This window comes from Notechis scutatus, chromosome 3 (genome assembly GCF_049901735.1).
Source record: "Notechis scutatus isolate UNSWTSFEM ecotype Mainland chromosome 3, rNotScu1.2, whole genome shotgun sequence".
NCBI classification, from domain to species: Eukaryota; Metazoa; Chordata; class Lepidosauria; order Squamata; family Elapidae; genus Notechis; species Notechis scutatus.
In genome coordinates this window covers 6231304-6245395 of record NC_142011.1, presented here as the reverse complement: position 1 = coordinate 6245395, position 14092 = coordinate 6231304, and the positions used below count along the sequence as shown (strand labels likewise).

General features: G+C 45.2%; 1 protein-coding gene across 10 annotated transcripts in view; it reads right to left on the bottom strand.

Moving 5' to 3' along the window:
- Nucleotides 1-7105: 7105 nt before the first annotated feature.
- The window catches only part of TPD52L2 (TPD52 like 2), a 40905-nt gene continuing 33918 nt past the window's right edge, over nt 7106-14092 (bottom strand). For 6 of the 10 annotated variants that reach the window (XM_087962387.1, XM_087962390.1, XM_087962389.1 and 3 more), the window contains 4 exons: nt 13371-13397; nt 12040-12081; nt 10539-10587; nt 7106-9122 (listed from right to left, as the gene is read on the bottom strand). In XM_087962387.1, the coding sequence (XP_087818513.1) occupies nt 9024-9122; nt 10539-10587; nt 12040-12081; nt 13371-13397 (217 nt within the window). In that variant the 3' untranslated portion in view covers nt 7106-9023. The remainder of the gene's footprint in view (nt 9123-10538; nt 10588-12039; nt 12082-13370; nt 13398-14092) is intronic. The other 4 variants (XM_087962391.1, XM_087962397.1, XM_087962395.1 and 1 more) reach the window with 1 other exon arrangement.

The window sequence follows — 14092 nt, the reverse complement described above, 5'->3', positions numbered from 1 at the left end:
AGGTGGCAGCAAGGTGTTCTGTGAAGCCTTACCAAAGTTAAAGGCTTTGCAATTGTTTTATCTATAATTTCTATGGATCTGTTCTGCTCCTGTGAGGAATGGAAGAGAAAACAATGTGCAATTAAGCAAACGTTGCATACATGTCCACATATGTGCAGAGAGAGAGAGAGAGAGAGAATGAGGTCCATGTGTTAACAGGGGTTGTCAAACTTGGCATCTTGAAGACTTGTGGACTTCAACTCCCAGAATTCCTGAGCCAGCATAGCAGGGAATCCAGATTCACTTAACGACCATGTTACTAACGTAAACAACTTGCAGTGATTCACTTTAGCAACTGCGGCAAGGAAAGTCGTAAAATTGGGACAAGCTCACTTAACAAAGGTGAGCAACATAAATGTTGGGTTCCACTGTGGTCGTAACTGGAGGGCTACCTGTGTCATGCCCCTGTCGGAGTCTGAATCTGAGGAGGAAGACGTACAGCTGACAAGGAGTAGGAGTGTGGCTCCCTTGGCTGTGGAGGAAACTGGGGAAGGGCAAAATCTGGCTGGGCAGAGCAGTAGAACAAAGGAGAGGGAGTTCAGAAGAAGACCCAGGCCCACCCCATCTTCATCCTAGGGCACGCAGGGAGGAACGGAGAAGGGAGCAACGTGGGTTGCATGGCTTACAGGGGAGGAAAGGGCCCTGATTCCCTTCATTAGCCACACCTGGGAATGAAAGTTTAAAAGAACTAAATGCTGAGTGCGGCAGCTGCTGGGAGCAAACGAGTTTATCTTGTGTTGACTTTGCTTATTTGTGTTCCTGGCGTCCTCCCAACCGTGTTGAATAATTGCCATGCCTTTCACGTCTGGAATTCTTGCTCCTGCCCTGCCGAACTAATTACCTCATCTTGCCTTGATTGGACTTATAGTTACAGTTTTTGTTGACCACATTTTGGACTTGATTCTCTGCAGCCAAAGGCTGTTCCTAGGAGAGTTTTTCTCCAGCTAGAAGGTAACCAGGACATTGGGGGCAAAGTTGGAGCTAATAAAGGGATTCCTAATGATTATCTGACTGTGTTGCCTTTGTGCCACGCCCAGGGTCTTCACAACCTGTATTAACCTTACTCGCTGAGAAATAGTTTGATAGCTAAATCTGGACATTGCATGTTGCTTGAGTGTCTGGCATAGATGTCTTGGGACACAGAAAGGTTTCCAAATGGCCTTTCTAGTCCCCCTCCCCATTCTTTACCCCTGAGATGGGCTAGGACTACAACCCCCAAAATACCCACCCAACTCTTGGAGGAAAAAAGCTTCTGCACTATCAAAGCTGTCTCAAAGAACAAAGTTTAGGGCCGAGGACATCCTATAGTTTTTTCCACTTCCTAGTCTAGTTTACAAAGGAGAAATTTCCTGGTGGTCCCCTGTCCATGTATTTACTGTCAGATTTGCTTCACCTGCTGAAGTCTGACATAGCAGCAACTTCTGATTACAGCTAGTCCTATAATTATGACCACAATTCAGCCTACAATTTTGATTGTAAGTCATGATGGTGTAAACCAGAGATTCTTGACATCAGTGTTTGTTCGCTGGTTAAGTCCTGTGAATGCTGAAAGAACATTCACACAGCACTTCAGTGTTTCTGCACCTTGGCAGCTTGAAGACATATGATCTGACAGTTCATACTTACAGCTGGTTGCAGAAAATCACTGGAGAAGCCTGCAGGAAAGATTGCAAGTCCCTGAGTAAGTCTCCACCATCCACACACACATACAAACGCCAACCCACATCACACCTCTTGCATACCCCCTCACCCACTGTTCTGACCCAAACCTGGTTCCAAGAGAGTAAACACAAGACAAAGGTACCAGCATGACCTTTAATGTTTCATTTACGAATCCCGTTTCTTCACAGGTAAAAGGCTGCTTCAAACCAATTAGCTCCGATAAGAAGGAACCTTGCCAAGTTTTTTGCAAGGCTGCCAAGAACAACAGATAAATTTCCTAAACAATAAATCAAAGAGTCTCCAAACACCAACCAAGATATTCTGAACGTCCACATGGTTTGAGTGCAAAAACTTCTTTGCTTCCTGCAAAGAACTCCAGTTTCTCAGCTGGCTTTTATCTCTTAAGGGAGGGGCCATTACCTTGCAGCCTTACTCCTGAGTCGCCTGTGCTGCTGCAGCTGCTCTTTCTTTCGAGCAGCCCTGCGCGCACACATACTTGGCACGGGCTCCTCGAGGCCCTTTTCATCATTGCTGCCAAAGGCAGCAATCTCCACTCAGAGGCGGTATTCAGCAGGTTCTGACCAGCTCTGGAAAACCAGTAGCGGAAATTTTGAGTAGTTCGGAGAACCAGCAAATCCCACCACTGACTGGAGATTTTACAGTATCCTTCCCCTGCCACGCCCACCAAGCCATGCCCACAGAACTGGTAGTAAAAAAAAAATTGAATCCCACCACTGATTCCAATCCCTGCATCACATGTAGGCCCCTCATCTGAGTCCTCGCTCTCCAAGACCTCAGCCGTCCACACCTACTGCTGGCGAACACAACACCCACCCTGACCCTTGCTATGCCTCTAATGTCCCCCCCTTGCCACCCCTCCCTATGCCTCCCCCCTGCACACCCCCTCGCTCCCTTCTCCCACCTGGCAGCAGTTGCCGGACTGGGACTTGCAATTTCCTGCTGGCTTCCCCAGTGACTTTGCTTTGCCAGCAGGAACTTACGTTGCCTAAAAATTGTACGATTCACTTACCGGCAGCTGCCACGGATTGCTGTTGCTAAGCAATGCGGTCATGTTTTAAAACCGTGTGCCTTAGCGATAGTAACTCCAGTCCAATTGCTGCCACAAGTCAAGGACTTCCTATATTTTTATTTGTACAAGTACTCCTCAACTTACAACCACAATTGAGTCCAACATTTCTGTTGCTGAACAAGTTGTTGAGTTTTATCCCATTTTAAGGACTTTTAAGGACTTTTTTTGCCACATTTGTTAAGTGAATCCAGTTCTTAAATTATAACGCAGTTGTTAAGTGAATCTGGTTTCCCCACTGACTTACAAAAGATGATCACATGATACTGTAACCATCATAAATACATGCCAGTTGCCAAGCATCCAAATTTTGATCACGTGGCCATGGCACCCTGCAACGGTCATATGTGTGGAAAATGGTCATAAGTCACTTTTTAATGCTGTTGTGACTTTGAATGATCATTAAATGAATGGTCACTAAACGAATGATTGTAAGTCGGGGACTACCTATACTGTGTTTTTACTGCACTGCTATCAAAAGAATAAAAATCACAGTGTAAATTTGCACCATACTTAACAGTACATTAATCTTAAAACATTACCTAATTCCAATTCTGACATAATTCAAAATAGTATCCACTGCTATCACCGAAAACAATGCTGAACAGCTGCAGCTGTAAGAGTGCATGGTGCATTGAGCACGATACATCCCAAAATTCATGCATCAGCAACCACGATAAGTTGGCTTTAAGAAAAATGTCATGAGTAATTACAAATTTTTGCAAGGAATGTGAAAAGCTAGAGCAAATAAATGATGTTATGTACATTGGTAGAACGTTTGCTGAAGTTGGAACTATTGATGGAATAATGCAGACTTGTGGACTTGCCAAGTTTGGGGACCCCGGTGTAGAATGTTATACTTTGGTGAAGCTGCTGGCTTGGGAACGCATTCAACTCTGCCCACTGCCAGGAGTTCGATCCTGACCAGCTCAAACTCGACTCAGCCTTCCATCCTTCCAAGGTGGGTAAAATGAGGACCCAGATTGTTGGGGCCAATAGGCTGACTCTGTGTAAACCACTTAGAGAGGGCTGTAAAAGCACTGTGAAGCGGTATGTAAGTTTAAAGTGCTATTGCTATTTCTTCACCCAAGTCCTTGGGATCATACACATATTTTGTATTTAGTTAAGTTTATTGTCATTGCACCTCGTACAACAAAATCAAACACCATCTTCAGTGCACATCATGACCATGAAAATAAACACAGACACACATCCTTCACACTCCACACATTGAATTGAAAACCCCCGACACCGCACCAACACTGCACTATACAGTAGAATTCAACAGAGCTACTGCCCTGGGATAGAAGCTGTTTTTTCAGCCGATTTGTCCTTGTTTTTATTATCCTGTACCGTCTGCCAGATGGTAATAGTTCAAAAACAGGGTGCCTGGGATGAGATGGATCTTTGGAATATTTCTCTGCTGCCTATGTTCTCCCCCACCCCACCCAAAAGAAACCTATCAAATGCACAATGAATGACTGCGCATTTTCAAAAGGCACGGACCACAGGAAAAAACTTCCAACTTGTAGCCCAAATGCTAAGACTAATTGCGTAACGTTGCTGCAGAATTAAGATGTATTCTCCGCCTAGGTTAGAAGGACACGTCGGGCTGTTGTTCACTGAACTGAATTAATTGTTTTCGGACTCTGCATCACTGAACCATCATCCTCTCGCTGCGCTCACAATAATCAGCAAGCCGTAAGATTGCCCGGAGACGGTATTGTGTGAAGTTGTGTGTCTGCTTGTTGTCATTCAAGTGTTTGTTAAGCACAGCAAGGTGGATTTTATTTTTGTTTTTCCAAAAGCAAAGCTGAAACTCAGCCGGACGTGACATGAATGATGCAAAGAAACCACTGGCTCAACCTCTTTCATGTAAGGCCAATAGGAATTGTGCTCAACTTATGACAATGGGGACCAGAATTTCTGTTGCTAAGCAAGGCAGTTTTTATGACCTTTTTGGCCAAAGTTGTTGAGCGAAATCACTGCAGTTGTCCAGTAAATCAAGTTGTTAAGTGAATGTAGCTTCCCTGCACCCCCCACAACATGCAGGTTGTGCCAAGCACCCATAAAGTGGGGATGCTGTAAGGGTCGTAAGTGGGAGGACCGGTTATAAGTCAGGAGTTTTCAGTACCGTTGTAATTTGGAACGTTTGCTAAAAAAGTGGTTGTAAGTCAAGGACTATCTGAACAGCATCTAACATTCGCACATGCTAAATTGGTTAATGTTAATCTTGGTTAGGGTTTGTTTCTTTTTCCAACTAAGCCTTTTGTAGTAACTCAGACCATTTGGGTATGATCAGTGTATTTGTATGATGTAGAAAATAGCTTCATTCATTAACCATGTTAGACGTTGGGAGAATAGGGCAAACTTAGTCTCATTCTCCTTAAGCAATGGTTTAGCATCACTTCAGGGCCTCCATGTGGCTTTGATGAGTGACAAACAATATTCAAACGTACAGGAAAAAAAGATGGGGTTGGATTTTGCTTTGGGATTTGAGATTCTAGTGAACACACACAAACCTTAACCCACAAGCCATCGATCTTCCCAGGACCCTATACATGCTATGAATCCTATAACGTATTATGCGCAATAAATCATATATTATTTTGCATGGATATATCGGTGGGTGTGTTTCCATTAGGGCAAGGGTCCTCAAACTTGGCAAGTTGTAGACTTGTGGACTTCAACTCCCAGAATTCCTGAGCCAACATGACTGGGGGAGGAATTCTGGGAGTTGAAGTCCACAAGTCTTAAAGCTGTCAAGTTTGAAGACCCCCTACATTAGGGCATCATAGGAAGTTATCTGGCCGGGGACATTTCCTATGAACGTATCTAATAGCATGCATTCACACATTTCAGTAGGGAAATAAGGTGAGCCACAGGTCCATGTCCTAAGTTTCCTCCCAGCACCAAAAATGTAGATTTATTTATTTTTATTCTGTCTTTTATTATTTTTTAGAAATAACTGTTGAGGTGGGTTAGGCTGAGAGTGACTGGCCCAAGGTCACCCAACTGATTTTCGTGGCTAAGGTGGGATTAGAGTTCACCGCCTCCAAGTGATTGGCCCCAAATCACCCAGCTGCCTTTCAGGGCTAAAGCGGGATTAGAATTCACGCTCTCCTGCTTTCTAGCCTGGTGTCCTAACCACTAGACTAAACATCGATACAATCTGAGGACTGTTGAATCATTCCCCATTTGGGTGGCTTCACACCAGCCGAAACCGTGAGTACAATCTACAAGCTTGGGCAGCGTGACATCCCCATCTTGTTAAGTCTTTAGGTTCCCAGGACCGATATTCTCAGGTAGTCCTCGACATACGGCAGTCATGGAGCCTGCTCATTATTGGTTGTAAATGAGGCCAGTCGTGTGACAGACCAGGCTTTTGCAGCAGTCGTAAAATCGATGCCACCGGTCATTCAACAAAGGCTGCAATTGTCAAGCGAACCCATTATTTTGCCACGCAATAAAATCCCCTTTTACAACCTCCTGACAAGTAAAGTCAGGGGAGGCCGGATTCACTCTCAACAAGCGTTTTACTAACTTAACTGCAGTGATTCGCTCAAACAACTGCGGCACGAAAGGTCGTAAAATGGGACAAAAGCCTGCTTAAGATCTGTCTGGCTTAGCGAGGGAAAATTTTTGAGTTCAACCGTGGCCGTAAGTCGAGGACTACCTGAACAGTGCAACCATGGAGCAAGGAGAAGGGTTTGACAGCAAATAAATGTTTATGTGTTGGATCCGTTCACTGCCCGTCTGGTTTTGAGGCGACTCGAAGTTGCTCTGAACCTTTAATTCGGAAACATCTGCCTTTCGGGCCGCACCAAAAAGATCACTGCGCCAACTCTTAAAAGCCAACCTGGCTGGGGCCATTTTGGAGACTTCAGGGTTGCCACAATGCGAAGAAGGGATCGGGAGGGAGAACATAGTTAGATGGGGGGGTTTGTAGCCAAAGCAAAAGAGTTTCCTGGGGGAACCAAGGACATTTCCACAGGTGGCTGGAGAAGGGAGGAGTGAGGTAACCAGGCAACAGATCAGCACTTTGATTGGACCATGTGACTGTTTGGGGAACGGGGGGGGGGCGGGACTTTCACTTTTAATTAGGTGGAAACTGCAGGAACTTTCAGAGTTGGTTTTCCCCCACTGTGCCAATACGATACCTCCAATAAAACTGTTCTTTGAGGAATCCATCTGCCTCAAGAGTTCTGATTTCTATGGGGTTATGGACTTGGAACGCTGATACACCTCCAGCCAGGGGTCGTTTCCCTGCAACCAGGATTTGTGGATCCAAAATATAACAGGACAGACGAAGCGCTCTGCTTTTCCAAAAGGAACATTTTATTGACAAATTTCCCCCAGACCCATTACAGGAGAAACAACTTAAGCCTCGTCCTGCAGCACCCGGTCACATCCACACCAATTCTCCCTTTTTTTTTCTTTTTCCAAACGCGGGTGGGCTAACCTCCCCCTTCAGAAACTACAATAGCCCCCCCCCCCTTGCCATCTTAATCTCTGTGCATCTCCTGACTCTCTTGAGCCAGGTTCTGACCCAGGAAAGTATTCGGCCAACAGCAACAGAAGGACGCAGGAAGAAGGTCACCGTCCGCGTTTTTGAGTCTCAAAACTTGCTTCTCGGGCGACTGGAGAGACAAGAGGAAGGGTCACCCAATCCTCCTTTCTGGGTGCTAAGTGTCACTGTTGGCATCTCTTGTGGGGCGCACGGCTTCCCATCCCACTGAGCCTCTAAGGCACAGAAAAGTCTGGATCGCTTCGGGGCGCCTCTGCCTTCAAGCTACGAGGCCGGGAGAACGCCGCCTTCTCGCCCTTCCCTCAAAGTATTAGTGTTTCCAGGCAGAATCGCCAAGGGCTGCCACAAGGCACAGTGCCACCCACGACCACCATGGGTTGCAGAAGCCGTGAACAAGATTCCCGCCATCAGGATCTCGAAAACATCGGACGGAAAGTTCCGGGAAGAAGCAACGAAGAAAGAAAAACCCGGCAGAAGGGAATTGTGGGGTGTGCCCCGATAATCCCGGTGGTTTCCCTCGCCGCCTCCGGGACTTTCTAAGGCAAGACCCAAATCCAGAGGACAGAAAAGCAAATTCCATACATTCCAAGGGAGAGAGAGAGAGAGAGAGAGAGAGAGAGAGAGAGAACATGCGTGCAAGCGAGTATGTATGCAACACGCCGAAATGAATGTTTAAAGAGCCACATGCAGTTTCTACGGTTAAGATGCCTCAACCTGTTTGTCCTTTCTTTTCCTTCCCTTCCTCACCCGCAACCTTCTTCATGCTTCTCGAGATATAAAAAGATTATAAACGATTAAAGCAGGTGGTGACGTAAGGCTCGTGTTTCAGCTCCCGCGTCCGAGAGACAAAGGGGGGCTAAATCGCGATGCGAAAAAGCTGATGCGCTGTGGAAATGTGTCGTCCCCCCGCAAATGCCTCCCGCAAAAAATAAACTTTCTGAGATTGATTAAAGCTTAAGAGAAGCCCGGGTGGTAAACTCGGCTGGGGCTGAGAAGAGATTCCTTTCTGGGAATCCCAAAAGAGAGAGTGGGGGGAGAAAGAAGGGGGAATATCTTTAACCCTCCCCCCACTTGATTTTGATGGTTTATCGGTCTAAACAAGAGATGGCAAGGTTTCCAAAGCAGCCATAGGCACTCTATTAATTGCCCAGAAAGGAAACGAGCTTGAATAACTGAAAGCTAGCTAGCTAGTTATAGACCAAGAAGATATAAGGGTATAATATGGAGCGCTGGGCTGTTTGGCGTGCAGCTAAATGCCTCCTAAAACGACCCTTTTCCCCCCCCGTATTGCATTAAAAAAAAATCGATTTTTTCCACTTGCCACTGGAGGAGCAAGGAGCGGGCAGTGTCTACAACCCTCCGAAGCCTGAAAGAAGAGGGGAGGTCATCTTTTTAGGCTCAAACGGCAGAATCCTCCCCTCTCCGCTGATGGCCCCCTTCCAAAAGGAAGCGCAGCGCAGGGCTCTTTCTGAGAAGCCTTTCGTGTAAAATAGGTATAAGTGTACAAAAAGCTGTCTGTTCACTTTATTGGACCTGAAGATTCCAGCAGCGAAGAGGGAAGTATGGATGTGTCTCTCTTCCGAGTTGGGACCGCGATTCTTCTTCTTTTTTTTTTTTTTTTTCCTTTTTTTTTTTTCCATCTTGCGTGTTGGGAAGAGGCAAAGGGTGGGGCACTGGCAGCCATGCACCGCCACGCGGCAGTAGGACTTAGAAAGGTGCGTTGTCCTGGGGCGGCTTGTCACCAGCGGCCGTCGGCGAATGGAGCTGGTTGGCGCCGTCGTTATCTTTGCCACCCACGACTTTGGACTGAACGAGAGAGGAAAGAGGGGTTAATAAAAGAGCTAAGCGGATCGACGTCTCCCCTGGGTTTTCCGCCCATTTAAGTGCATTTTTCAAAATCTGTATCTGACCTTTATATCTATATCTATCTATCTATATCTATCTATATCTATATCTATATCTATATCTATCTATCTATCTATCTATATCTATATCTATATCTATATCATCTATTATCTATATCTAATCTATATCTATATCTATATCTATATCTATATCTATATCTATATCTATATCTATATCTAATCTATATCTATATCTATATCTATATCTATCTATCTATCTATCTATCTATCTATCTATCTATCTATCTATCTATCTATCTATCTATCTATATATATATATATATATATATATATATATATATATATAAATAAAAGCGGAATACTGCTCATGCATCATCACAACATCTCCAGAATTGTAAAGCCTACAACCTTGAAATTTGGCACATATGTTCTTCTTGGCTTCTAGGGGCTCACTAAGAAAGGATTTTTCAAAATGACCATCAGAGCATTAATATTTCCTATATTATTATTATTAACGCGCTCTGATGCTAAGGAGTTCTACTCCCCCTCCCCACCCGAAAAGAAATCTCTTCCAAGTGCAAAACACAAGCAGAGAGGAGGTTCAGCTTCAGTTTCAGAGCACCAAGCAGCTTTAGGACAGAACAGTTGAGCTAAGCCACGCCCAGGCTCCTTGCTGTCTCCTTGCTCACACAGCAAAAACTGTTTCAGTTTCCAAACAGCCCTCAACTCTCTCACACACTGACAGGACGCTAGCCAGATGAATACTGATGGATGTTGGTAGGCAGAAGTAGAATTTTTCCCCTTATTTTCCTCCCCCAAAACTAAGCCTGATCACATAGTTTCGTAGCAAAGCACGGGTATCGAGCAAGTCTTCTTATAAACAACTCAATATACTGATACTCCTTCCTCCTAGTTTCCCTGCCACAATACCCACCTGTGAGGTGGATTGGGCTGAGAGAGTGTGACTTGGCCCAAAGTCACCTAGCTGGTCATCTGGCTCATAATCACCCACTTGGGTTTCGTGACTAAGGCAGGATTAAAACTTCAAGTCTTTTAGTGATTGGTCCAAAGTCACCCAGCTGGCTTCCATGCCTGACGTGGGACTAGAATTCACCATCTCCTGGTGATTGGCCCAAAGTCACTCACTTGGATTTCATGGCTAAGGTGGGACTAGAACTCATTGTCTTCTGGTGATTGGCCCAGGGTCACCCAGCTGGCTTTCATGCCTGAAGCGAGATTACAATTCACGGTCTCCCATTTTCTAGCCTGGTGCCTTAACTACTAACTGGAGGAGGAGGAGGAGGAGGAGGAGGAGGAGGAGGAGGAGGAGGAAGAAGATGTATGGAAGGAAAATTACCTTTATGGTTCCAACTCTGTCTTCGAAAGACTTGAAAGTTGCAGAATTTCTTGCAAAAGAAAAAAGAGATACGTTGTTTTTTTTTTAAAAAAGGAAGAGAATACTACAAGTTTGCATTCTTTGTTCAGGCAGGTCATCCAGGGGCGTGCTGCGATATCTGGAGAGCACTCCAGAACCCACTTCTCACAATTGATCATCTTCACAATTTGCTGAACTCTGGATAATTATGATCTGGAAAACTAAGGGAAGCTACACAAAAGCATTCTTAAAAGCCATCATTCTCAGTTGAATGAGAAACACAAACACTTTTTTTTTCCAGAAAGAGAATAATGTCTTTACAACTTCTAGGGAGGCTCGTTTAAAAAAACAAAAACGAATTATAGATAGTTCAGAAATTTTAGGTTCAAACTTTCCTAGAAAGCAGTTCAAAAGCTGGAATAGAATAGAATAGAATAGAATAGAATAGAATAGAATAGAATAGAATAGAATAGAATAGAATAGAATAAGGATAGAATAGAATAGGAATAGGAATAGAACAGAACAGAAAAAGAACAGGAAAAGAACAGAAATAGAACAGAAATAGAATAGAATAGAATAGAATAGAATAGAATAGAATAGGAATAGGAATAGAACAGAACAGAACAGAAAAAGAACAGGAAAAGAACAGAAATAGAACAGAACAGAACAGAACAGAACAGAACAGAAAAGAAAAGAAAAGAAAAGAAAAGGAATGGAATGGAATAGAATAGAATAGAATAGAATAGAATAGAATAGAATAGAATAGAATAGAATAGAATAGAATAGAATTCTTTATTGGCCAAATGTGGTTGGACACACAAGGAATTTGTCTCCGGTGCATAAGCTCTTAGTGTACATACAAGCAACAAGTGATAAATCATGACCACAATCATAAAATACCACCATCATAAATTATAAGATACAACAGAGTCAAAACCCTCCAGTTTCAATAGGACGAACAAAACTTGGTCACCACTAAATGCTCAAGACCTGGGACTCCAGAAGTTTATTTTCCTGTTGACAAACATGCTTTCCCACGATTTATTATTTATTTATTTAGAAAATTTGTATGGCCGCCCACTCATTTTCAATGACTTTAGGTGTTTAAACGATTGCTATTTCACCAAACTGAACGTGGAATCAACAAGGAAGAGGTGCCAAAACCGTATTTTTCAAGTTTGGCAAGTGTAAAATATTGCGGACTTCAACTCCCAGAATTCCCCAACTGGGGGGATTCTGGGAGTTGAAGTCCACATATCTTAAACTTGCCAAGGTACAGAACTACAGGTATAATAAATACATTAATATTTCTTCAGCAGATCCCTTGAGGACCTTCTGGAAGATGAAGTGGTAGGCTACACAAATGACTATTAATGCTCCGTGCAGCTCTGAGCACTTAAAAGGCCTCCAACCAATCGTACCCACCCAAATGCCCCTCGCCAACACGGTTTTGGGAAGACAAATGGAGCGTTTGCTACGTTACCTCATTGCTGGCATACTTATCGAATGACGGATGGAGTAACTGCTACTCGGAGGCATTAAGGGGAAAGGAAGGAAACATTAGAAGCATTAAACCACGGATAGCGACACACCCTGCGCATTGCCACCCTCACAGGGTGCAAGTTGTGAGTTGCAACACACTCTGGGACCGTCTCAGCAGAGGATCAGGAGAACTGTAGGCAAGTCCTCCACTTACAACCATTCATTTAGTGACCGTTCAAAGTTACAACGGCACGGAAAAAAGCAACTTAGGGCAGTTTCTTCACACTTACGACCGCTGCAGCCTCCCCGTGGTCACATGATCAAAATCCAGATACTCGGCACCTGGTTCATATTTATGACTGTGTCCCTTTTGTGACCTTCTGACCAGCAAAGTCAACGGGGAAAGCTGGGTTCATTTAACAACCCTGTTACTAAATTTAACCATTGCAGGGATTCCCTTCGCAACTGTGGCAAGGAAAGGTCATAAAATAGGGGCAAAACTCTACAGCAGGGGTCCCCAACCACCGGTCCACGGACCGGTACCGGTCCGTGGAACAAGTCCTACCGGGCCGCTGGTTTGCTGGGCGCCGCCATCTTGTTTTGATGAAAAAGTGCTTCCGGTGAGCTTTTCCGGGTAGAAAGCTCACCGGAAGCACTTTTTCATCAAAACAAGATGGCGGCGCCAGCTGATGCTGGTACCGGGCGCGGCATAAAAGGTTGGGGACCACTGCTCTACAGCAGTGGTGGCTAACCCTTTTGGGCTCCTGTGCGCACGCTTGCATGCTCACACTCATGTGCCAGCACCCAGAAGTCAATGCGCGCCCACCGACGCATGTGCGCGTAACCACCCACCCTCCCCCGCCGCCCCCTTAGCTGCACTGCGCCTAACAGCTGATTTTCGGTGGGTTTGAGGCCTTTTTCAGCCTCCCAAAGGCTTGAGGAAGGCTGCTGCAGGCTCCTGCAGGCCGAAAACTAGCCCCGTTTCGTCACTTTCTGTATTTTCGGAAAAACAGGAAGTGATGAAATGGGGCTAGTTTTCGGCCTGCAGAAGCCTGCAGAAGCCTTCCTCAAGCCTTTGGGAGCCCGAAAAAGGCCTCAAACCCACCGAAAATCAGCTGCGAGGCACGCGCGTGAGCAGTGAGGTAAGTTTGCCTGCAGCTCACATGCTAGCACAAATGGCTCTGCGTGCCACAGGTTCGCCATCACGGCTCTACAGTCTTGCTGAGCAACAGAGATTTTCAGCTTAATTGTGGTCGTAAGTGGAGGAGGACCTGCATTCCAGAATAAAGACCTGGCTGAACCGGAGTCCCCGTACAGATGACCAAGCCTTACCTAAAAGAATGGGAGAACGGATGGGCCCTGGCAGAGTCCAATGGAAGCAGAAATGAAGAACAAGGAAAGAGAGAAAAGTTAGGGGCACATTGCAAGACCCACCTCTTCTATACCCGATACTCGGGCCTCAAACAACCCACCAAGAGAGGAATTTAAATGGGGAAGGAGAATATCTGTCGTAGTTAGTGTCCATGCCACAAAGGGAAAGTAAAGTTTGCTTCCGTCAATGAAGTCACTGACCCCTCTGAACGTCCCTGGCAAATCTCAAACAGCTCTGATGAGTTCAGACAAGGATGCTGGAGAACTTTGGCTGCCCACCCAACTACACCAACAGGTCCACCAACTTCTGCTAGGTGGCCTGTAGGCCGTCTTCACGCCGGGCTGCGGATCAGAAAGGGCTCGTTCAATTGTCTGTGGAGATGCTCAATCATCCAGGGTCATGGCTGTCCCAAGGGGGCTTTTTCAAAAGGCAACTGGAGTTCCTTGTTTTGCTAGAAGACATTTCGCTTCTCATGCGAGAAGCTTCTTCCGTTCTGGATTCAGGTGACCGAGGGCACAGATAAACTCCCAGCGGCCTCAACAATCACTCTCAGAAGGAGTGCTAACGACCAGAGGACTGCAAGGAATATAAATCCTTCCATCCTCCACCATTCAGTCAGAAACTGAGGAAGCTTCCTGGATGAGAAGCAAAATGCTTTCAAGGAAAAAAAAAACCAAAGAAA